The sequence below is a fragment of the Vespula pensylvanica genome, chromosome 7 (genome assembly GCF_014466175.1).
Source record: "Vespula pensylvanica isolate Volc-1 chromosome 7, ASM1446617v1, whole genome shotgun sequence".
Classification (NCBI taxonomy): Eukaryota; Metazoa; Arthropoda; class Insecta; order Hymenoptera; family Vespidae; genus Vespula; species Vespula pensylvanica.
In genome coordinates, this window is record NC_057691.1 from 4,561,617 (window position 1) to 4,588,879 (window position 27,263).

The 27,263-nt window shown below is 32.3% G+C and overlaps 1 protein-coding gene across 6 annotated transcripts; it reads left to right on the forward strand.

Moving 5' to 3' along the window:
* The first annotated feature begins 474 nt into the window (after window positions 1-474).
* Window positions 475-25,640, forward strand: LOC122630565 (single-stranded DNA-binding protein 3). 6 transcript variants are annotated; one of them, XM_043815176.1, is made up of 14 exons: window positions 482-1,517; window positions 2,451-2,523; window positions 2,600-2,661; window positions 2,760-2,844; window positions 2,995-3,036; window positions 3,153-3,239; window positions 6,348-6,455; window positions 6,975-7,049; window positions 7,161-7,209; window positions 7,875-7,904; window positions 9,347-9,558; window positions 9,693-9,863; window positions 10,260-10,460; window positions 12,155-12,549. In XM_043815176.1, the coding sequence occupies exons 1-14, from the start codon at window positions 1,462-1,464 to the stop codon at window positions 12,161-12,163; spliced, it is 1,260 nt and encodes a 419-aa protein (XP_043671111.1). In that variant the 5' UTR covers window positions 482-1,461; the 3' UTR covers window positions 12,164-12,549. The 6 variants fall into 6 exon arrangements, with proteins under 6 accessions (XP_043671114.1, XP_043671111.1, XP_043671110.1 ...); XM_043815174.1 differs by lacking the exon at window positions 12,155-12,549 and adding an exon at window positions 18,926-25,640 and having other exon boundaries at window positions 494-1,517; XM_043815179.1 differs by lacking the exons at window positions 9,693-9,863; window positions 12,155-12,549 and adding an exon at window positions 18,926-25,640 and having other exon boundaries at window positions 475-1,517.
* The last annotated feature ends 1,623 nt before the right edge of the window (window positions 25,641-27,263 follow it).

Sequence of the window (27,263 nt, forward strand, 5' to 3'; positions counted from 1 at the left end):
TACGTGTTATCCTGATATTACCTTTCGTCCTTGTTCGACCGATAACGCGCGTATGTAACGATAGGGGCGTACGATAGTAGAATTTTCAGTGAGGACGAGTGCACGGTAAAAAGAAGGGACGATAGGGCGACTCATCGACGAAAATTCGGAAACTTGTATATGCAAGCAACAGCGCGACAGTAACGACGATAACGACGGCGACGGCGACGACGTCAAACGGACAACAACGACAACACAACGTGAAATCGGTGTGCGCGCGCGACGCCTTCTCTGGTAATACGTGTACCTGTGCTTGCGCGTGCTCTTTTAGAGACGCGTGCACGTGTATGTGCGTCGTCGTTGACTGATAGGTACGCGTGAGGTGCGGTAAGGTGAGGTGAAGCAAGGTGAGGTGAGGTGAGGTGAGGTGAGGTGAGGTGAAGTGAAGTGAGGTGCGGTAAGGTGAGGTGAGGTGTGCTGAGGTGAGAGGCGTATCGAAGGGAAAAGAGCGAAGAGAGTGAATTGACCGAACGCGCGACGACGACGACGACGACGACGACGACGACGACTTTGCCATCGTCGCCGCCGTGTGCTAGGAAGAGAGAGAGAGAGAGAGAGAGAGAAAGAGATAGACGCTTCGCGATTTCCATTGGAGAACAATAAGCCTTGAAAAGAGTACGAGCGAGGGAAAGAAAGCGTGCGAGTGAGAAAGAAAGATAGAGATAGAGATAGAAACTATCGTGAAGTGTGCCCTAGAGGTGAGATACGAGAGCGTGGCAGAGTTCGACGAGTAACGGAACAACGACGCGGGCTCTAATATAACAGAGAAAAATTGACGATACAACCGCGGAAAAAATAAAACAGGTGGAAAATATTAAATAAATAAACAAAAGGAGAAAAAAAAAAGAAAAAGAATAATAATATGACGATGCGCGTTCGCGACGCGGCTCTTCTTCCGTGATTCGTTGTCATGTCATGAGGCGAAGCGTCTGCGCCTCGATCGTTTAGTTGTACAGTGACGCCAACGAGAAAGAAGAATAAGACACGAAGAGAAAAGGAAATTCCCTGAAAAGTCTAGCTATCGTTTTACTACGTCCTTCCGCTTTTCGTACCCGCAACTTTTTCTTCCTTTATTTCCTCTTTCGAATTCTACCCCTCTATCCTTTTCTCTTTCTCTTTCTCTTCTTATTCCCTTTCCCCCACTTCGTCCTCGTTTTCACGGAGATACGAAGGTAGCCAAGAGCGCGTCCGTTTCCTCCTCCTCCTCCTCCTCCTCCTTCTCCTACTCCTACTCCTACTCCTACTCTTTCCCTTTCCCCTCTTCCCCCACCTCTCTCTTTCCCCTCTCTTTCTCTCTCTCACTCCCTCACTCTCTCCGCTGCACTTCTCCTCCTTCGAACGATAGCCGCAGTCAGACATTGCTCACTTCTCGACCCGACGACTGTTCTGTGTTTACGCTGGAAGGATTGACAAATCACAACGATGTACGCGAAGGGAAAGGGGTCCAGCGTACCATCGGATGCTCAGGCCAGAGAAAAGTACGTATTTATTGCTAAGCGAAGCCCATTTTTTCATCGTATTATCCGTGCCGATTGATCGACGAGTGACTCCATTTTTCCTTCTTTTTTTTCTCTCTCTCTCTCTCTCTCTCTCTTTCTCTTTCTTTCTCTCTCCCTCTCTTTCTCTCTTTTTCTTGCTTTTTGACATCGTGCAATACATTAAAGCATGCACATACTTTGATACCGGTCGTTCGAATTTAAAAGAAATTGTTTGAATCCTATCGTCCTGATTCAAATTTTTAATTTTAAAAATCGTTTTTCAATGGCTGACTTCGGATCTTCGAAATATTTATCTACTCAGAATTTACATTCTGGAACGCATATAAACCAATACGACTCCGCGATCGTTCCATCTCAATAACATTTCAAGTTCCTTCGATATTGTTTACAAATGAATTGTTGGATTATCTTAAAATTTGGAGGGTAAAATGTTAGATGGCGATGGTCGAAAGTTTTTGTTTTCATTAGCTCGTAGGACTGAGGATAGCGTGCTGTCCGTGTTGTTAGCTATTTAGTTAAGATTTCGCCGCATAACCTGCTTTCACGCGGTCTTGAGTGTACGCTGTCACTGAATAGAGACGTTTGATTGGCAGAGAAGTCTAATTTCGAACGCCATATTTGTATCTTTCGTGAAAGAAATGGTATATACCGTAATGGTTATGTACTAGCAAAAAGATTGCGAAGAATTATTAATTTAACTATTTATATTATAATTCTTATTAAAACGTAACATCGTTGATATGTAGAAATTAAATGAATTTTAGACATTTATAATCTTGAAGTTATATTTTTCATTGATGAAAATAATTTATGCGAATGTTTTTTCATATCGCATAAAGAATTTAAGTCGGACTTTTTTTCATATAGGATTAACTTGTTCTATGATGCAATTAGTTGTTATTATGCTTTTAGATTAGCTTTGTATGTTTACGAGTATCTTCTTCATGTCGGCGCACAAAAAGCAGCACAAACATTCCTGTCGGAGGTAAGAGAGATAGTATAGCTATATTCTACTTTTATATTGAATATATGACTATTAATTATATTTCATTGTCGTACAGATACGATGGGAGAAAAATATAACGCTTGGAGAACCACCTGGGTTTTTACATTCATGGTGGTGGTAAGTGTATCCGATCAAATGATTTGGCATTAGTCAGATATTTTATTATGACATTGAAAAATTTTTAGTTGTGTGCAATTGATATAATATTTTTTTAGTGTGTTTTGGGATCTATATTGCGCAGCACCAGAACGACGAGATTCGTGTGAACACAGTAGCGAGGCCAAAGCTTTTCATGATTATGTAAGTAATTTTAATATATTTTACCAATTTTTAATATTTTTGAATATTTTTATGGTAATATTTGTCATTTAAAAATAATATTAAATAATCTGTCTTTTAAGCACCTTATGCAATTAGATTATGCTAATACAACAAATATTTTTGTCACAGGGTTTTGTGAACAGTGGTTATGGTGTTAATGGAATTGCACATGTAAGTTGTTAATTATATCCTCTTATTTTCTTATTTATTTATCTTATACATATAATCATATATATCTATATAAAATAAATATTCTTTTGCAACACATAACAAAAACATTATTGTAGAATGCTGGCCCAGCTCCTTCTCCGATTGGACAGATGCCACCTAATGATGGTATGCCTGGTGGTCCAATGCCTCCAGCATTCTTTCCAGTAAGTTTTTGCTTTTTGAAAATAATATGATCACTTGTAATTATAATATACTTCCACTTAAAAGTTTTACTCTGAAAGTATAATTGGTAATATATTATATACCATCGCGAAAATAATAGTAATTGTATAAATATTTTATAGGAACAGTGCAAGAAAAGATACCTTATTACTTATGTATTTTCTTATATTTCACGAAGATATTAAGTATTATCTAAGATATAAATGACAACATGAAAATAATTTGTCATTTGTCATTGTTATGTTTACTTACATATTCATTCATTACATTCACACAAACACACATGAGTGTAGTCATACTATATCCCTTAGCTCTCTTTTGCTACGATGCACGTAATCACATCTTGCTCACGTACATGTATCTGTGTGTGCGTGCGCTCATATCGTCATCGTCAAATTTTATATTTAAGAAAAAAAATTATATAAGGGAATTAACGACATTAACAGTTTATCAAATCACGATTTATCAAATTTCTAAGTTCTCTTATGATTAGGGGCATGTTTGCAGTTTTTACAAAAAAAAAAAAAAATGAAAGACATTTATGTTGATAATTAAATAGTTAAATTACATTATAGTAAACTACATTATCTACTCAATAGGATTTGTAATCATTCAAATATCAAACAGAATTACTGATTACTTATATAGATAATTTAATTTTAAAATATTGTTATATAATTCCAGTATCTGGATTTTTATTTAATAATCTTTACTGATAATTTATTGAATTAACATATGCTATATACAAAAACTTTTATCTGTTACTATCATTACATTTAAATTTCATGTAAATTATATTTAGTTCAAAGCATGCAGTATATTCCAATTTTATTACATCGATAATAAAATTATAATGCTTATTTGTAATTATATATATATAAAATATCTTTATTACAAATGTATATTGAAAATACTTAACATAGATCTTATGCAATAACAGAATATGTGTGATGACATATATAGGTAGAATCAAAATGTTCTTGTAAATATTTTATACATAATCATTATCCATTATGAATTTATACAAGAAAACTTTAATAGTTAGGAAAATTAAGAAAGATTATATTTTAAAGGGAAATGTATATAAAAAAATGCATACCATAATTTTTTTTACATATACTTTTTATGTTATATGTTCGTTTTGATACAAGTGTACAATGAAATAATATTCTTGTTATGCTTTGTTACACTGTATTTACATATATACTTCCTTTTCTCTTTGCTATGTATTTAACTCTTGTATGTGCGTTCTTGTTCTAACTTTTCTATCTTATTTTTTTAGTGAATAACGCAAGTCTAGATATTCCACACAGACAAGGGTTATATAAATGTTAGAATAGTACTAGCTCGAAAATCCCAGTATAGTATGCACATAACTCAGTTGAGTGTTTGACCTTGTGCTGACATTATTTTCCAAGTTTCTATTTTTTTTTTTTTTTTTTTTTTATTCAATACAGTCTCAAATTTTTAAACAAGACAATTTATAATATACATACATGTATATTTGAATTCTTTTTTAAGAAGGGCTATCAGTAAATAAATAAGATACTTATAGGATCTATAATATGTGTATATGCTATGTGTATATGTATGCAATATTCATGTTTTTAATAACAAATATCACTGTGGCCTTCACGCATTGTGCTAAATGTCTATTTTCAAAATACTTTCTATCATAAAAATTAAAAAAATATATATATACACTTTATATGACAATAATTTAAAAAAGCAAATGCAAATTTCGACAGTATATCAAATTAATGCATTGTGTAAATTTAATGTAGTCAGCCAAGCGTATACTCTCTGGAAAATATTGCTGATATAATTTATAAACTTCCCTATATAGTAATTTAACATTTTTGTAAATGATCTATAGAATAGCATAGTCTCCTGAAATATTGCTGTAAATGTAATCTTGTATATAAAGAATAGAACAGATAAAAATTCATGGAGTATTTACAAATTAGGATATATATGTACATATTAATATACACGTACGAATACACATGTACATATGTATATATGCATATATATATACGTAGAAAAAGGAAAAAATTTAGTTACGCATATGTTGCTCGTTCAAATCTTTATTACTTTTGTGTTAAATTATTCTTGTGTGGGATGACTTAAAATTTATAAATATAACATACAAGGTGTTATAGAGAAAAATTAAATTGCTGCAAAAAAGCTATATATTTCGTGGATTCACAATAATTAATTCAAGATGAACCTGTGTCCACTAAAAAATAAAAATTGTAATTATTTTAACAAGGGACAATTATCTGTGATGTACAATGTATAATATAAGGTGGTCGTTTTTAAAATCTGTTGTATTATGTTGTTAAAATATTATAATTATTAAGCAATGTCGTGCATGTTTATATAAATTTAAGTTTCATTTCATTTTTGTTTCATCAATTTACAGAGCTATGCTGTTATGCTTTCATTTCATATATTATTATTGCTTTGCATTTATTTGTTTTTCTTTTCTTTTCTTTTTTTTTTATGTACATATTCATTATTTACATAATTTATTTACTTTACATAAATTATTTTTCTTTTTATCAATATATATATTTATTTAAAAATTTTTCTTTAAAAATTATTTCTAGTTGAATCTATGACTTATATAGCTTTTTTTATAAAGAGAATATATCTTTTCTAAAATAATATGTAAAATCTGAATTTCTTGAAACATAGTTTATTATATATGGTAAAGACAATACTTTTGTACAATTTTAAAATGTTCGATTATTAATACATGATACAATACAAAGCGTGTATTGTTGTTTTAAAATCAATTATTTTAGTTTTTATAAATATGACAAAACAAATTAATATATTGCTTCATATTTACTATATGATATATAACATTATGAAATGTGATATCAAATGTACATACAACAGAATGAAATCCCACTTATTGAAAAAATATCATGTAGATTTATTTGTTGGCTATAACAATCAACATATTTGTAAGATGTTGAAGAATATCTAGTATTAACACGATCATCCCTGAGCCTTCTAGTTTAGCTGTTGCCTGGATCGCAGTGTTGCTACATGTCTGTCGTTTGCGTTGCTTGTTGCAGAACAACTCGACAATGCGACCATCTCCGCCCACACACCCCTCATCACAGCCATCCCCCCAGCACCCCCAGCCACCCCCGCCCCCACACTCGCAGATGATGTCCACTCAGGTAAGCGCCATTCAACACACACTCTCGCTCATGAAGAATTACTTGTTCCACACTCATTACACTACATCATTGTATACCCAAAATCGTTTATTTAATGTCACTGTCTTCCTTTCAATGTTACTTTCATCATCTAATTCTTTGTTTCATTATGTTTATTTGATAATGAAAAAGTAATTGCAAAAATGTTATCCTAACAAATGTTAATAAAATACGAAAGAACTTTTATTTTATATGTAGGAGTTAAATCAGTATACGTAAAATTTTATATATATATATATATATATATCATTACTCTGATAATAACATATTACCTCTCAGGTAAGAATACTGCATATAGTAATTTTTTTATAAGGAAGTGATTATAATTTGATATGACTAATTTTACATGATTTACTCAACCTATCGTTCACTCTATAAATTGCATATTGATAATGAAGTGTTATTGAGATATTTTCTATACATATAATTTTATTATGAGGATTTTTATTAAATACACAGTGGACTTATTCCTTGTTACAGTTTATGGGCCCAAGGTATCCTGCTGGCCCACGACCAGGAGTACGTATGCCACAAATGGGAAACGATTTTAATGGAGTGAGTTTATTTCTTTGTAGTATATTAGATATTACAATATATTGGAAAGAAATTTCACACGAATGTTTTATATTATAAATATTATATGCAATCATTTTATTTTTATTTCAGCCACCTGGACAACCAATGATGCCAAATAGCATGGATCCTACTAGGCAAGGTAAGAATTGATTTATAATATATATATTGGTATCATGTTTTTTTTTCTGGCATTGACAAGTGTTGCGAGAGGAGAATGGCATAGACGCATGCGTACCAAAAACCACACAGCAATAAATGAATAAGTAATTTTAAAATTGGATTGGATTGCTGTGATGTGGAGTGGATTGGTTTTTGAATTGTCTAATTATAAACAGTGGTGTAGTTCTCATTTTTGCTTATTATTAATAATTTATATTATTTTTTACATATTGCAGTTTATGTTTATGATATATATATTTATAGTTTATATTTATAATATATGTGTCTATATACTCTTTGGAAAATATTTTATATTATTTAATTTTTCATATCTTATAATGATCACTAGTAATAATTCATTAATTATTATTTCGTATTTTTTTTTCTTTTTTTTTTTTACATATATATATATACAATAGATTATATCATTTGATAATAGCAGAGGTATACAATTTACGTATATTGTTCGATAATACACGTTCGCGCGTACACACACACATATATATATATGTATATGTATATAAATATAAATATATCTAAGTTAAAATATTATTCCCCTACACCACTGTAGAATAACTAGGCTTTATGGCCATCAACCTGACCTTACCTACCTGCCGTACTAATGTGTGCTCTTGTGTTCCTCAGGCGAAGCTGGAGAATTTGTAGGGTGGCAAGGTAGGAAGCAACTCGGCAACCGAATCACACTCACATGACTTAGTCAAGCCTAACTTCTATTTTTTTTTCGTCTCTTTGCATTCAATTTTTATGTTTTCACCTTTTAAAATAGAGTTGCACTAGCTTTGCAAATTCCTTGCGAATTAGTTGCTCATCCAATCTGCATTGAGCATGGCAATTATAATATAAACGTGTTTAAACAATATGAAACTTCTACAATATTTTATATCATGCAAGCAAATATACTTTTTACTTTTATCGAAGCTTTCTATCAATTTAGTCGAATATGCAATGACATATGAAATGGTGGATTGTTTTTATATTCCTTTACAAGCAAATTTTGCACAAAATTCTTAATTTTCAAAATGCAATAATACGCATATTACATTTCCAAGGTTTTGTTGTATTTATTTTAAAAATGAAACATTTTAAATATGCAGAATATTGTTGGTAAGGAATATTTCAGAATCGAGTATGTATTTCATATACACGAATACATATTTATGCACTCAATAGAATTAAACACGAAAACTTTTTTTTGATATTTTACAAAAAAATATATCATCATTATAAATGAACAATTTAATTTGTTTGTGTCTAACTACAACGTGTTACACATGCATAAACATCTAATATTCTGTCTCAATTCTTAAAATGTGCTAAGTGTAAAAAGGATATAAACTAAAAAAATTTTTTGACAAAAATACAATATAATTTTATAGCTTTCATGATGAAATAATTATACATCTAATGTATATTAATATTCGTATGATTACGAGGATTTAACAAACAAAATTTCGAAAATGGATTGAAAACATCATATTAACTGTGGAATATATATATATATTCATATATATACATATATATACACACACACACACATACACATATATATATATTCTATTTTTCAATTTTCAATACTTTAGTATAGTACGAATTTAGAATGTCAGTGCTATTTTTATTCTTAGCATGAGCTTTTTGTGATAGTATGCGTGGACATAATCATTGTATTAGCATGTCATCCAATTGCTTTATTATAGACTCCGGCAAAGCATGAATTTTATTTGATGTTAGAAGGCTAAACTTTATAGCTATATATTACGCTTAATTATAGTATATGACTCATATGCAGATTGCGACAGTTAAACTGTTACAATGGATGCAGTTCGATTAAGATCGTTTTCAATTAAAAATTATTAAATTAGAACGTTATATTCTTGAAAAGAGGTCACAAAATTTGTATCTAATGTTATTCGAAAAGATCCATTAATTAAATCTAATAACTTAACAAGCTTAAATTTAACACGTACTGTCTGTACATGATTTGCCGGCAGTCTATAAAAATCGTGAACAGCATTAGTATTAACATAAAACTAGAACCATATAAAAATATATAAAATAACATAATTAAAGACTGCACATACTTTTTCTTTTTTCTATAGGTCCACCAGGAATGAATCCTATGAATCCACGAATGAATCCTCCACGAGGTCCAGGTATGGGTCCAATGGGACCTGGAAGTTATGGTCCTGGAATGCGAGGGCCACCTCCTAACAGTAGTTTAGGTCCTGGTGGTCCAGGAGGTCCTGGTATGCCCCCTATGAGTATGGCAGGACCAGCTGGAAGACAACAGTGGCAACCGAACACATCAACGGTACAGTTATATTAATTACAAATTACTATTCGTGCAATTGTAATGCTTTTTTCCGTGGTATCGCGATTTGCCACAGTTTGTCGCTATGCACAAATGAAAATCTGGATGCGCTTAATGCGATTCATTATGTACAGCCGATGAATTACTCGTCATCATCGCCGGGTAACTACGGAGGTCCACCAGGTTCGACTGGTCCTCCGGGCCCAGGCACGCCAATTATGCCCAGTCCTCAGGACAGCAGTAATAGCGGCGGAGAAAATATGTATACCATGATGAAACCTGTACCTGGTGGAAACATGCCTGGAGTAAGCATACGAGTATGGGCATGGTCGTGTTTAAGTTCTTTGAAGGAAATTTTCTCACGTCAAAAGAGAAAAAAGAAATGTGCTAAAAGCATTCATTGAAATGAAAGAACATTGTCGATATACCAAGAATGATTCTTTCATCAATTTGGATACGACCACTGTCTATCGCGATTGCTAATTCTCGACGTCATTCCTGTTTTTTTTTCTTTTTCTTTTCTCTCGAATATATATATATATATATATATATATATATATATATGTATGTATGTATGTATGTACTTATATCGAAGACCATTTTTATTTCATTTTAAATTATAAAATTATGCAACAAGACACATTTTCATTTGTTCTCTCTCCAAAAATACTACGATTAACAGCGTTATCACATTGTCCTAGGATTTTCCAATGACCGGTGGTCCAGAAGGTGGTCCGATGGGACCTATGGGTCCTAACACAATGGGACCGGTTTTAAATGGCGATGGTCTTGACGGAATGAAGAATAGTCCAGCTAATGGTGGACCAGGAACACCACGAGAAGACAGCGGAAGTGGAATGGGTGACTATAATCTGGGTGGTTTTGGAGGACCTGGAGAGAATGTGAGTATTAGCAGATTCTTTGATAAATTCTTTTAACGCGATTATTCGCGACGTGTTAATATGGACTTGTATATAATCGGCGATATATAAGTATCGTCCAATGACAGAATATTTTGCGAATATTGACACGCACTTAGAGTATGACCAAAAACAAAAAAAAAAAGAAAATGAAATCGTCGCTTTCACTTTTCCAGTTTTGAAAAAATAATTATTGATATTGATGCTCTGAGTATCGGCGCCTTGTTTTCTAGCAACTTTCTTTTCTATACTACATTGGTTTTCATTGCGTTACATTCAAGCCCATATTAAAATTTCTCTCCTTATCTAATTATCCGTCAAATTAACAATCCGACAAATGCTTTTAGCGGTTTGACAAGTATGCATATTATTTTTTATTGAGATAGTTCGGGCATTTATTGTATTCGGCGGGCTTTATTATTCCTCGGGTTTGCTCCGCAACCCTAATTAATGCTTTATCGTCTATGGAGTACCTTATATCTAAAAATGTCGAGAAGTATTTTATTTAAGCACGTAGAGAATGGTTTTGTTTTTTTTTTGTCTTTTTTTCCCTTTTTTCTTTTTTTTTCTTTTTTCTTTTGGGGACTCTCGGACTTTTGGATGATTGACACATTTGAATTTATTTATATACTCGTTTCCTTTTTTTGTTTTGTTTTTTTTTTTTTTTTTACTTACTATTTATTTATAACAGATTTAATTGCACAGATACATAGCGCAGCTAACTTTTATCATACTAACAGTAAAGATAATAACTATTACATTGGAGTATATATATATATATGTAATATGTATATATATATACATATATTTATATATTTATATTTTATATATATATATATATACACACACATATAGTGGGCATAACGGTGACGAGATGTTATATAATTCAAATTGTAACATAAATAAAAATGCGAAAGCAAGGAAGAGAGAACAAGAGAGAAATTAATTATTTTGATTAATCAATTATTATTCTTAAGCGAGCGCTCGCGTACCAATTTTATAATTAATTGGAGTAACACTTCCAAGTTATTTTTAAAATCGTCTAAGTTCTTGCTTTTGCATTGCTCTGCTACATTTCGCCCGTAAAAAGAAAGCGGGGTAACGATACAAATTTCAAGAACGGGCCATTACTGTCAGCTTCTCGAATAATTGAGCCAAGGCAATATACAAGGAGTACGTCTCGACGTTTTTATGCTTGCGCTTCTTTTTTCTTTTTTTTCCTTTTTGATTTATTGATTTTTCTTTTTTTTTCAATATACATACATAAAAGAAAAAAAATATATATATATATATACATATAGCGCAATATATCTTTAGTAACGATTTGGGCGATAAAAAATTTTAAAAGTACATAATGATCGGACTTATAAACGCGCGATTTTCTTAGTAGAGGCGATATAGTCTTATATTATTATTACTATTATTATTATTATTATTATCATCATCATTATTATTATTATTATTATTATTATTATTATTATTAATATTATTATTATTATGATTAATATTATTATTATTATCGTCATTATTGTTTTATTAGTTGTTGTTCATTTATTTATTTTTTCTTGTTCCTTCTTTTATATACGTTCCTACTTCGATCTCTCTTTAGTAGGATTCGAAATGAAGGAGTACAAAAATAGTAATCACGTCCGTGCACGTTCTGTATTTCTCGACAGTTTTTTTAAAAAGTCAAGTCGCCTTGGATCCAGCCCCGAGTGCGTAGATGCCGTAGAACACTCCCGATTAATCACGTATTGCGGAAAAGAGGATGATACGCAAACTCGCTGAGAACGAGTTGCTTCGTTGCACGCGTGCGAATAATTAGCGTACACGCCTGTTGTGTAAAAAAAAAAGATAAAAACAAGAAAAAAAAACAAAAAAAAAAGAACAAAAACAAAAAAGTTTCGTCAAAATGGCTCTCGAATATACGAATATCTCATTCTCGTGGTAGAAATAGAATACATATAAAACGACAACAACAAGAACAACAACGACGACGACAACGACATAAAAAAACAAGATTAAAAAAAAATTAAAAAGAGAGAGAGAGAGAGAGAAAGAGAGAGAGAGAACGAAACGAATTATATGGTGTATATAAGTATACATATACACACATATATATACGTACATATACATATATAACGCGCTTCTAAAGGGAAAACATACAAAAAAAAAAAAAAAGAAAAAAAAACGAGAAAGAAAATAAAGTTGACTAAATTAGCACATAAGGCGTTCGTTACACAACTTATTACGAGATAATAAAAGATAATAATTATCGATTAATATGAAACTGCACAACGAAAAGATGAACGGAACTCCACCACTTTCGTACTCGCGCTCGTGCGAAAAAATACAGATGTGTACGTGTATACATCACGCGCGCGCATACACACAGACACATATATACATACATACATACATATGTACGTACATACGTACATATTCACACAAACAAGTTATACACGCGCACTTACACTACATTTATACGATACGGGCAATTACGGGCACGCGTCGTTACACAGCAGGAACACACTATGTATATGCTTTGCTAAATACTCACAAGGTTGCAGACTAGGTGTATTGTTTCCTTAATTTTTATTTTTATTTCTTTTTTTTTATTTTATTTTTTTTCTTTCTTTTCTTTTTCTTTTTCTACTTGTCATTATTTCTACATTTTATAAGAAAGGAGCGCGACGTTCTTCAATTAATCGACGTCATCATGGTAGCATATTATTATTATTATTATTATTATTATTATTATTATTATTATTATTATTATATGACTATTATTATTACTATTACTATTATTATTATTATTATCATCATTATTATTATTATTACTATTATTATTATTATAATTATAATAATTATTATTATTATATATTATATTATATTATTATTTATATTTATTTGAGAAAACTAGTTCGTAAGCAAATGGTGCCTGAAAGTAAAAGGATAAAAAAGAAAAAGAAATCATATATCACACGTACACACACAAAAAGGCTGTTACTCGAAAGAAAAAAAAGAAAAAAAATATATATATAGATATATACGTATATATGCGTGCGTATTTGCACGCCTGTATTATGTGCATACGCATATATATGTATTTCATAACTGTCCGCTACTGTGATTATCGATCGCATAATAATTACTAATCGATTTTTATTCTTCGTTTTTAACGTCCTCTTTTTAATCATCGTAACGACTGGTTTATGGCCAGCGATATATAAGGCGCTCGATTTTTCGTCCTGTTGCGGGCTCATTCTCAAATAATCTATGCTGATAACAAAACGAAAAGATTCGTTTTTTGGAGTGTAGTAAAAAATAATAACAAATCCAAGATGTCGGATACTTTTTATTGCTCTCGAAGCTATTTGACATATTTCACACTGTTATTAAGAATTAATACGATAGTTCAAAAAATAATTGTCGGAATATATCATTTTCGAAAATATGAAATTCGCGTCGTTCTTTTTTTTTCTTTTTTTTTTCGATCCGACGTTAGAAAAAAAAAACAATAATAATAATAATTATAAAAAAAAGAGCCATCGTAATTTTTGAATGTTCGTGACGTCTGTCAATTGGCTTTGCAACGGGACGATCGATTTCGCCGAATTCTGATCGTGTCCCTCCACTGTTTGCTCCTCGTAACAAAGATGTCTTGTCGTTTCTTGATATGAAAGGAGCACATCACGATTTCGATAGCCATTAGCATCACAATATTTCGTTTCTACGTACGCGAAAATGGTAGGAGTCTCTCTTTGACAAGAGAAAAAGAAAAGAATAAAAAGCAACAAAAATAAATAAATAAAATAAAATAAACGGGAAACCTCCTTTCATCGTGCCTTATCTCGAATAACAACGAAAATTTTCTCTTTCGAATTTGCCGAAAGTCGACACGGAAATACGTTGTTATAGACTCGAGTGCGATGTTCGATAATCTAATTATTGGAACTAACAGTCATAATGGTTACCATTTAACAAATATATTAAATTTGTTATACATCGCGAGTAAAAAGTTTGTGAAAATAGCCAAATGAACGATTTGTTTTTCTTTTTTCTTTCTCTCTCTCTCTTTTTTTTTATTTCTTTGATTCATTCGCAACGTTCGTTTGACTCATTCATATCTGAATGTCTCTTCGCGCGTATTTGTACGCGTTATTCTCTTTTTTACTACTCGTTCGTTCGTAAAACGCGCGGGAAATTCGAAATGATTGAGGACTCGCGTTCCGTAGACACGAGAATATTGCGAAGCGAATGGCTGCTTTTATTATTATCGCGAGAAATACTTATTTACGTATTTTGCAAGACGCAATGAAGAAAAAAAAGAAAGAAAGAAAGAAAGAAAGAAAGAAAGAAAGAAGAAAAAGAAGAAGAGTGTTATATAATAAAAACATTACTATTTTTGTATGGATATAAGAGATCTAGGCAGTGTGAGTACTGGACTGAAAGCGAATGAGTGCGTATAAAGAAAGAAGAATTTTTTTGGAATAAACCGGAAGGGTATAATAAATATAGTAGTTCTCGATTGAGATTCCCGGAATCCATCCGTCCGCAAGTGGTTATAGGTCAGTACCGGACTATGCTGTGCTGCTATTTGATTAACGTTTTTGTTAATTGCTTTTTATTTTTTTTTTAACTTTCATTTTTATCTCTTTTATTCGTCGACAAAAAGGAAAAATTACTTTCGTTACCGATGCAAGGGTCATTTGATCATGTAATATGATAAACATAGAGAGAGAGAGAGAGAGAGAGAGAGAGAGAGAGAGAGAGAGAGAGAGAGAGAGAGAGAAATAGAGATAGAGATAGAATGAAAGAATGTATTATTATATTTGCGTCATTCATTATAATGCGTGCTCTTGGACCAGCTGCAAGATACATACTTGGAAGAGACAATTATGCCTGAAGAGATAAAGAGATATGTCGAGATATGTTTCGCAAAAAACAAACAAAAATAGAAAAAGGGGAGAAAGAGAGAGAGAGAGAGAGAGAGAGAGAGAGAGAGAGAGAGAGCAAAAGAAAAGAAACGCAGATTCTTCGTTTAGCGTTTATATTAGTAGCAATCATTTTCGCGTCTCTAATTACGCGAAACGCCATAAAACAGTTGTACGCGTTTTATAGAAATAACAAGATGATTAACGCAAGAATAAAAATTTTGACGGCCATCTTTTTCGATTTTAAAAGTTAATCCTAAGAAAAGAGTGAACGTTCGTTCGACGCTAAACGAGAGATTTAACGAGATAAATATATACACACACATATATATATATATCTTGCGCTTCTTTCTGCCTGTCGATCGTTACATATGTTCCAAGCATAGCACACCATCTTTTTTTCTTATTTTACGAACGTAAACTTCCGTGTGTAAAATAAAAAAGAAGGGAAAATTATGTGTTGCATCGTCAAAATAAAAAAAAATTATAAAACAAAATAAAATAAAATTCAAGAAACTTTCAATATGATAAGAAAATTTATTAAAGCGGAGAATCTTTCGTTCATCTATTATTATTATATTATAACTATTAATATAATTATTATATTATTACTATTTATTTATTCTTTTTTACTTTTTTTTTTTTAATTTTCGTCTCGAATCATTTGTTTCCTTCGCAACCAATCGATCTCTCTCTCTCTCTCTCTCTTTCTCACTTTCTCTCTCTTTCTCTTTCTCTCTCTCTCTCTCTCTCTCTCTTTCTTTCTCTCTCTCTCTCTCTCCCGTGTTATGCGCTCTTATAAAGAGGGATCTTTCACAGCGAAGTTAAATCAAAGAGCAAGCGCACTTCTTTGGCATTTACACCTGTGAATGTCAAGTTTCGTTTTTATCTACTTTTTTTTTTTACTTTTTTGTTTCCATTTAATTAACTTTGACAAGCTCGCACGTTGTAAGTTTTACTGAATGATCTTTATGTCCTTATCGTATGGTCACGAACATAAACATAATTAAAATATATGCCTAAGCCAGGGAACATCGAGACAATAAATGTAATCCTGTTACACTGAGTCTACTGCGTTTTTCTTTTTTATTTTCGCTGAAACCCGCAGGGTGCTGGCTACCAAAGTATTTATATATAACTATCCGTTTTCGCGTTCCCTCCTATTTCTTGGGGTGTATTATTTTTTTTTTAATTTCTTTTTCCATTATTTTCTTTCTTTTTTTTTTTTTTCTTAACGCGAGCTCGTCGATCCTGACGCGATCGTCATACGCCAAATCGCAGACGTTAGTCGCACGACGATTTTTTTTTTATTTTTTATTTTTTTTATTTTTCGCTCCTTTTTTTCTTTGTCTTTTTCTATCGATTATCATTGAAAAGCTGGCAAGATTTTCAAACCCTTTAGTAAGATAATTATTAGAAAAATTTTTTGACTGAAATCTGTTTTTTTTTTTTTTTTATTGTAAAATGAAATTAACTAAAAGTAATCGCAAATAATTTCTTTACCTTTTCAAGTATCTATCGCACAATGACGTGTTTTTGGTGAAAATAGATCGGTAGTTTTAGTGTATTAATGATTAAATAATAGGTTACGTATAAAGAATTTTTCTAAACTTCGAAGATATCTACAGTCAACTGATTCGAAAATACTGTTTTTACACAAAATGAAATTCGAGGAAATCGAAGGGAGATGGAACACGTCGTGCGTCTGGGTTGCGTCTGAGCTGCGATATAAATGAGCGACGACGGTCGAGGATCCGACATTATTGAGAGAGATATGAAATCAACGTGCATTCGTACGACGATAACATTCAATTTTTATATTACGATTAAATAAACAATCATAGCGATCTGATAGCTGTATATATAGTACTAGCCTGTACTGGCCTGTAGCACATGGATGCGTGAGCGCAAAGCGATTGGTGGATTGCGAGATCGTATCGAAACTTAATTTGATAACGCGTACATGTAACGCGTGCATATATATTATTTAAAGGACTCAAAAAAAAAAAACGAAAAGAAAAAAGAAAAAGTAATAATAGAAAAAAGGGCAAAAAAAGATATATTTATATATATATACATAAAAAGCATTCCAAGAGGGAAAAAGTGCAAGGACGAGACTATCGAGTTTGACTATCATGTTCTTTTTTTTTCTTGCCTGTATTTAGCGTTGTTTAATGTTTAATCGGTGAGGTGTGCGTGCGTGGGGGGCAGGCGAGGAAAGATACAAAAATTTTTCAAAAACAAAAAACAAATTCAACAATTAGAAAAGTAGAACAAATGATTTGAGAACACCTGATTGCCATAGAAACGAAAAATTAACGTTTTGTATTTGCTCGAGAGACGGGCTTTTTTTCATTCTCTCTAAAGTAGATACTGTATATATGTGTATATGCATACATACATACATACATACATACATACATACATATATATATATATATAAAACATAAATAATCAACGTCCATGTGTTGTGGGTCAGAGCACCCTGAAACTTTGAAATCGAACCATATGATACTTCGATCGCACGGTTCTTCCGATGATAATTATGATCAACTTCACGGATGGCTCTTAACCCGCCAAATACTTTTTTAATAATAATAATAATAATAATAATTTATTTATTATTATTATTATTATTATCGTTATTACTATCATTATTATTTTGAATTATTCTTTTTATTCTTTTTTATTTTTATTTATTTTTTTTTAATTTTTTTTATTTTGTTAATTATTATCTTTTTTTCTCTTTTTCAATCCTCTCCGCGCGTAAATATCGATCGTACTTGTCTTTCTTTCACGAGCCTAGCCCCGTCACGACGCACCGCCATCACGCTGCGCTTTTTACGCGTATTTGCCGGCCAGCGTATTCGCTCCCATGAGTTTTAATGATGGGGGAGGTGGAGAAACGAAATTTTGAGAATTCTAACTAACGTCGATCGATGTTTTACGTTGTTAATTTGAAAAGTTCGAAAGGGATCGTCGCATTAAAAATTCGTTTGCGTCGATACGCCCATTAAAAAAAGAAAATATGTATATATGTGCTAATTAAAAGATACTAATATGCGATATTTTATGTGAATTGCGAGAAATGGAACATCTAATTACTTTTTTATCGGATTTGAAATTATGCAAAAATGTGTGTAACAATAATTACGTGGTTTAAAAAGTAATTGGGATGATGAAATCAAGAAATATTTCTTTTTTCGTCATCTTTTTCTTTGTTCGCCCACGTTACTATCCTTACACACATCTTACATCGTAGTTTCAAATTCGTGTGTTACTTTTTTTCGCAAGGAACTCCTTTTATTTTTCTTTTTTAATTAAATTCGAAACATTTCTGGTCCATTTCAAATGTTTTTCTCGTTCGATCGAATACAACAGCGACGTGTAGGAAGAATTCTTTAATTTCGTTGACGAAACGCTGTGCAGAATGGGCAAGGTATCCCCCCCCGGACGGTGGGCTTGCCTGACCTTTTACGTGTAACTGGCCTGGTGTTGGTTGGTTCGCAGGATCAGACCGAGTCGGCGGCCATCCTCAAGATCAAGGAGAGCATGCAGGAGGAAGCGAAGAGGTTTGAAAAGGACTCGGACCATCCCGATTATTTCATACAATAACTTTTCACGAGTCGTTGGAAAGCCCCTGAGACCAAACTAAAAAATCGAGTTTAATGCGCGAAAGAAACCAAACGAAAGAAAAAAAAAGACACACGCATACACGAACATACATACACACACACACACACACACACACACACACGGACACGTACAAAGGAAAAACGAAAAAAAGCAGCAAAAGAAAAAGGAAAAAATCAATATCCTCTCTTCCTCACACCCAATTGCTCCTCCCACCAATGTGCACTCTTGTCCTACCATGGGGAAAAAAGTAATGAAAAGTGATTAAAAATAAAAAAATAAAAAATATAAAAAAATGAAAAAAAAATAAAAGAAGAAGAAGAAGAAGAAGAAGAAGAAAATACAATAAAAACCAATAAAATACACGTATATACGCGTATATACACGTGAAAACACATAACATACATGTATACATACACATACATAAAAAAAAAAGAATACATATAGGAAGACGACAACACGAAAAAAGGCTAAAAACAAAAAATGGCGTATAGAAAGGTAACGAAAGAGATGATGAGAGCGGCGAAAGGAAAAAAAGAAAAATTTCAGAATTTTCCTCCTTCCTCTTTCTTGCGCGCGCGGTTTCGAGCCGATCGATAAAAAGGCTCGACGCCCAAACTCCCCGACGAGAAAGATATGCACAACATGAGAAGAAGAGACATCGTCGACGCGATTAACGTCGTCCATTTTTAATATATATATATATATATATACACATATACACACATACATATATATATATATATATATCGGGCGAAGGATAAAAAGAGCAGAATCCTTAGGGTTAAGGAATAGGAAAAAAAATGAAGTTTCATTGAATGATCATTGTTTTTTCTCGTGCAATTCTCTCGTGTCTCACACATTTTATGGTATAATTAGGGTACGGGTTATGTCTGTCTCTCCGAGCGACTCGAATTGTTAATCGATCACAGTTATCACTATTAATTATGATCACTCGCGATTGCGACTTTACCGGGCGAACGGCGGCGGCGACGAAAAGAGACTAAGATCGTTTGTATTATCTGTTATCCTTTTTTCTCTTTTTTTTCTCTCTTTTTTTTTCTTTTTTTTTCTTTTTTTAATTCGAATTTTTTTGTATTCGATATTTTGCTTCTTTGTGTTTTTTTTCTACTTCGAGAAATCGTTTTTATTTTTTCATCCACGTTCACCTAGTCGAATTTCACGAACGGTTATATATAACTTCTTCCTTTCGTACGCGTTTTTCGTGTTTGTCGTGTCTATTACGCATTTCCCGTAAATTTTCCTTCCAAGATGAGAGAAGAGTGTATTTGAACGAAAATAAAAAAAGGAAAGAAAAAAGGAACTTAAGAGTTAATGAACGATTTAATCGGTTGTTTTTCTTGCTTGCGAGGAACATTAACCGAATGATACTTATCGTAACGCGTTAGTTTACGATTCATACTTACGTAGGTATGTGCATATACACATCGATACATATATACATACATACATATATATATATATATATTCATTACACATGCAATTCGATCACACGAAACTCTTATTTAAAAAAAAAGTGTCTCAAACACGCAGTGCAATAAGATTGTGACAGCTCGAGATGCATCTCTCATCGAATATATCCCCCAGCCCTTGTACCCTTCGCCCTTATCTTCTTCCTTCGTCTCTCACGACCCTTCGATATTTTATTTAATAAATTATAACTATACATATACATATATAAAAAGGAAAAACACGATCGGTGAAATTTAGAAATGCGAGTGATAAACGTCAGACCAAAATAAATAGCCGAAAGTGTGAAAATATTGTACGCATAGATTTCGACGAACGGCAATAATTTAATCGTTCGATCGAGCGCGCGGGCGAGAGAGAGAGAGAGAGAGAGAGCGAGTGAAAGAGAGAGAGAGAGAGAAAGAGCGATAAATTATGGATCGCGTGTGTGTGTTTCTTATAGCGTGATTAGATAAACGCTAGCTTAGCAAAAAGATTTCATCGTCGTTCCGATTGTTAAAAGCAAAGAAAAGTGTGATTGGGTCGATTTAAGGATCAAAAAGCCGAACGTCTTTCTTTCGGTTGTCCTTAGAAGGATAGGAAAAAAAAAATAGACGGGTGTGTCCGGACGATTCTCTCAGGAGTGACCGGATGCATTTCGATCGTCAAAAAACGGAGATAGTGACATTAAGAAAAAAAGAGAGAGAGGGAGAGAGAGAGAGAGAGAGAGAGAGAGAGAGAGAGAGAAACAGGAGAAACATATGAGACGATGTATCGAGAAGAAGAAGATTGAGCACCGCTGGCACGGCTCTGCTAAGGGATGATGATTGTCCTACCAACTGGGAAGCTGCATCAACCAATTACTCGTCTACCTCTTCTTCGTCTTCGTCGATGACGGATTCAGAAAAAAAAAAACAAACAAAAACAGAAAAGTACAGAAAAGAAAAATTGGAGAAACGAACACGTTTCGTACGACGATGTGTTTTGGAGATAAGAAAATTCTTAATCCATTAACGCCTTTGTTTTTAAATTTTTACGACGATTTGCGTTAAATCGAAGAGAGAGAGAGAGAGAGAGAGAGAGAGAGAGAGAGAGAGAGAGAGAGTTTATTTTCAATTCAGCTGGATCATTTCTACACGTTTAAAAATCACAGTTTCGTTTTGTTATCGTATCTAATTGATTAATTAATATAATCGATTATTGTTATTTAAATGTCAGTGTACTATTATTAATAATGTTATATTAATAGAGTATATTAGTATTTAAATAGTAATAGTATTTAAATATTAATATTGTAGTATATTTATATAATAATATTTAAATGCTATTGTTGTTTAAATTGTATCCTTTGCAAATACCATAAAAAATCGATAATATTTATATAAATCTTTTAGAGATAATATCGATATTTAAATAACGATTATCTTTTTTCTTTCTTTTTTGTTTCTATGTCATAGTTATTTTATTAGAAGGAAAGATAAAAATATCTTTTACATATAAATTTATGAAGATAGTTGTAATAAAGAAGAAAAGATATTCAAAAAGGCTTATCTAAAAGGTGTGTATATGTGATCGTATTCTTGTAGAGAATTATCCAGCTAAGAGAAAAAAAAGACATAACAAAAAGTTGGTCAATCAAAAGTTTCTTTCTGTTCTAGCTGTTTCGTCTCTCTCTCTCTCTCTTTCTCTCTCTCTCTCTCTCTCTCTCTCTCTCTCAAATTCCGTTAAAAAATAAATAAATAAATAAGAAAATAAATAAATAAATAAGAAAAAATCGAAAGTTTCGCGCGTTTTAAGCCTTCTTCGATGGCACACAGCACTTACACACGTGTATATGTATGTATATATATGTGTGTATGTATATATATATATGTATATATGTATACATACACATATACATATATGCGTGCTCGTGCATGCGTATATATAAATGAAAGCGAAAGATATTTCTCGTTGAATCGTATCGTGGTGTAGATATATATCGGGTAGTATAAGAGAGAAAGAGTGTGAGAGAGAGAGAGAGAGGAAGAATTTAAAAGTCTGGCATACAAGAATGAATTAATTTTTGTTTGTTTTTTTTTCTTTTTTTTTCGAGACGAGAGGGAGAATTTCGAACGGGAATCTCTCATTATAGAGGGAGGGACGAGTCTCTCTCTTTCATCGTCGATTAATTAAGAAAGATTCCTCCGCTCGTCTCTACGAGCTCACATACGATCGTAATCCAAATTATTATTATTAATATTATTATTATTAATATTATTATTATTATTATTTTTGTTCATATATATATTTAAATATATATATATATATATATTCACAATATTTCTTCCTTTATATCGTCGTCGTCGTAATTGGCATGAGCAAGAAATAACGTTACGTGTATTTCGTATTTTAGATTTGTACGTATACAGGGTGAATCGTTTAACGTGATTAATTAAAAATTCGATTACTTAGGATATTTTTATTGAAGACGATTTTTTTTGGACAATTTGTCGAAAAGAAAGCAACGAACAAAAAGATATTTCTGTAGAAGTGATTCTTCAAGTGAATTCGATCATTCGATTATATAAATATATATTTTATTTTCTCCATGTTCTTTTATTTTATTCTGATAATCTAATCTTACGATTCACCCTGTATACTTATACAGGGTGATGCATTTGAATTGGAATATTCCTGAATGGAATTACTTTATACGCGTATGATTGTTACGAACGTAAATTTTTTTGATGTTCTCATTTATATGTTACACCCTGTATCGTGTAATGTGAGAAAAATAATGGTTGCAAAATGAAATAGTTTTTTCTTCGCTGAAATTTAAGACGAAATCGTTCGACTTGTTCGGAAAGAATAATAAATAATAATATTTCTAATAAGATCGATGTTTCTAACGAAGCATCGTTTGTTCGTTTGTTTGATTTATTTTCATCATATCAGCGAATAAAAATTTATTTTTTGACGAACGATAATTCTCGATTTACCCTGTACATATATGTATATATTTTGAGAAGAGTATTAATCGTCAACGTACAATACGTGTTCCATCTTCCTACGAGATTGTCTTTTCAAGAATGAGAAAGATATGCGTGAAATATATGTAAACGTAATCATATATAGATAACATTTCGAAACCCTTTCGAAATCCTTCTCCTTCTCGCGCGATCCAAAAACATTTTATGCGCACAAAAACAAAAAGAAATAAATAATTGTGCGAGGAGACTCGTCCTTAATATAAATTTTGTACTTTTTTATGATTTTTCGAGGAGATCTTAGTAAGCTACATAGAGATTCAAATAGATATAATATACACGTATACGTATATACATGTATAATTACATACATAAACGGGTGTGTGTAGGTGTGTATATATATATATATATTATATATATGTATATATTATATGACAAATATATAGATTGTCTACCATGAAATGCCCGCATCCTTTATTGTTTTTCGTAACAAGATTCTGACATTTCATTGTAAACACATTTTGTATATATAAAAACACACAAAACACGCACACGGATATATATGTACATTAAAATATTCGTAATCTCGATTCTTTCGATTCTTTGGAAGAATAAACGTCGTTAATCGCGTTCCATCGGATGATTAAACGTAATTGCGTTCGAGGTTTAATATACTTGGAAAAGTGTATATAAGTATCTGTTGTTGAACTTTTTCTTTTTGTAAAAGTGTCAACCTAACGCATCGATGTAGACAAAATACGTTTAGAGTTTATTCTAATGGAGCCGAGATTACGATGCGTAAAAATTAGAAAAAAAAGAGAAATAATAAGAAGAAAAAAAGAAATGGAAACACAAATATGACCATCCTCCCTCTCGTAGTTTACTTGCGGTTTTTATACTTTATGTACAAGTCTCGGTACATAATGTTTTTTAACTAGTTCCGCGTAATAGATTCAAACATCTTTATTGTTTCATTCATAGTAATCATTTTAGATGAAAGATATTTGTACGGTTGCAAAGATACATAAAAAAGAAAAAAAAGAAACAAACGAGACCTTCGATAAGTAAACGTCTAAAACGTGTATGCGCGCGTGTGTGTGTGTATGAGAGAGAGAGAGAGAGAGCGAAAGAAAGAGAGAGAAAGAAAGAATATGTTGATTAGATTATTACATTCTCGAAATTCCGGTCTGTAGATATCGACGAATAACGATTAACGACAAAGAACGGTCCAAAACGAGATTAGAAAATTTCTTCAATAAATTCGTGCCATCGAAGAGTGTGCAATACCTGTTTATTTTATTTTATTTTATTTTATTTTATTTTTTAATTATTATGATTTTTTTTTCTTAACCCAACGTAAGTACATTCGGCAATATACAGAGAGCGAGTGATATTTTTTATTCATAAACGAGCACATGTATGAAAGGTACGTTGAATTAGAAAAAAATCGAATACTCCGATTAAATATATATTAGAATTATTAGAATAGAAGAAACGACGAGTTTTCTTCGATGCTTTACACGCATACAAACACACACACATCCCATACACATACATATTCGATTTTCTTTATTCCACGTATTTTTTTTCAAATGATGTACATATAACGCGTTTATGGATTGAAACGATTCCGCTCTTTCATACGAATATATAAGAACGTTCGCGAAATACATATATATATATATATATATAGTATATATATATATAGTATATATTGATAGAGTCCTCGGTAAAGTCTAGCGCAAATTGTGATCGATAAACAAGAGTCAAGTTTTTCGCTCCCGTTCACGTTGCGTACGAGTCCGGAAAAATATCGGATCGGAATCGTGCGCTGGAATTTCGCGGGTCGAGAAAAGATTCGATATAAGGTCGATGATCGATAATAATATCGATCTCGTTAGAACCGGTTACGCGCGATACGCGAATTCTCTCTGTAATTAATTAATTAATTAATTAATTAATTAAAAATTATGATGATCATTGTAAACTTCGAAAATGGGCTGTAAAACTCGCGACTAAATCTCCCATTCATTCTCTACAAGATTCGCATATTAATTATCAAACATAATTGTAGGTATCTATACGAAGTATAGCATTCAATAGCGTAAACAGTAATGATGAAGTAATTAAATAAATGTCATATACCCTATCAATCAACGAATTTAATATATTCACAACATTTCTCATTCCACGATGATCGACATCGCAACATCGACGAATTCGAAAACAAATTAATGATGGGATTAAAAAGGATCGCTAATATTCTCGACGGTAAGTATAACAATTTTTTTTTTGGATCAAAATTCTTCTTTCATATATTACGATAGCTTTAAGTATATAAAAGTGGATATTTGGTGCGCAATTACTCAAAAGAAAAAAAAGAGAAAGAAAATCCAGTACTAAAGGTTCTTACGAGTATATACAAAATTTCCTTCCTTTTTATTTATCATTGATAACCAAATAATTATATTTTTTCTCGCGAATAAGTAAATTATCGATTTTATCTTTATGAAAATGTTAATGTTAATGATACATATTTGCGACATATATCTTTAACTCTGAAGAATACGAGCAAACATATATTTTATTCTACTTTACAAATTCATTGATGTAAAAACAAATCTCTCTAGCCATAGTCATGAAAACGAGTCGATTATTTTTATCTTTCGAATCGTATGGCAATCGATTGAAAAGAATAGATGAGATGACGAAGAAAATGATGTGGTGGAGGAAATGAAAAGAAAAGTATATATGACTTCATTCGAACGAGAAGTTCAAAAGAGAAAGAGAAAGAGAGAGGGGTGAGAAAATGCAGAGAAGAGAAGCGACGGCCATGAGGTCAGAGGAAAGAGGGACGAGCGTGCTTATCGTGCATCGTCTCGATCCACCTCGAAAGACTCCTCACAAACTCGAACAGCGGTGCGGTTCTTGCTAGGGGTACCAACACCTCAGTTCTTTCCTCTCTTTCTCTCTCTCTCTCTATTTCTCTTCCTCACTCACTGTCTCTCTCTTTCTCTCATCCGGTACTCCTCATCTCTCTGCATCCCTCAACCACGAGTACCGAAGGAGCAGGCAAACGTCAGCGAAAAAAAGTACGACAGCGCGTATCACTGTGTGTGTACACGATCACTCTTTCTCTCTCTCTCTCTCTCTGTCTGTCTCTCTTTCTCTTTCAATCTTTCTCTTTCTCTTGTGTTCGCTGGATTCTGTCAGTCGGCGATTTTGCCAATCCAATTTGGCCGATGACACAAAACAGGAGGAAATCGATCATCCTTTGACGAAAGGTCGAATCCTAGCGTGTCTCTTCTTCTTTTCTCCTCTTGAGAGGAAAAGAAAAAGAGGATTTTAAAGATTCTTTAAAAAAAGAAAGAAAGAAAGGAAAGAAGAAAAAGAGAGAATAAGAGAATGAAACAGCACACGTTAGTAAATCCTTGTAAATTCTCAATGAATCCCATGAATAGGACCAAATTCTTTTGAAAACTCCTATTTGTCTAGAAAATGATTTACCATGTGACCGAGTGTCACGCATCATCAGACGACCCGAGGATAATCCGATCGATCATCTCGAACTCGTGTATGGCAAACGTGCTAAGAAATCGTACCATTTTGATCGAATCATCATCGTTTGGATAATCGAATTTATTATTTAGTTCAAAGATCCTTCCCGATGCGATCCTATCTACTTGCTTCCTAGCTGCTGCCTTTTCAGAATGACGTCATCAAGTCTTTGACGTAAATGCCACCTAGTCTTGTAAGCGATTGCTTGAAGAGAGCCC

Coding starts and splice junctions, on each gene's coding strand:
- LOC122630565 (XM_043815174.1), top strand. CDS start 1,462: ATGTACGCGAAGGGAAAGGGGTCCAGCGTACCATCGGATGCTCAGGCC. Junction 7,905..9,346: donor AGAATTTGTAGGGTGGCAAG/GTAGGAAGCAAC, acceptor TTTTTTCTATAG/GTCCACCAGGAATGAATCCT. Junction 9,864..10,259: donor CTGGTGGAAACATGCCTGGA/GTAAGCATACGA, acceptor ACATTGTCCTAG/GATTTTCCAATGACCGGTGG.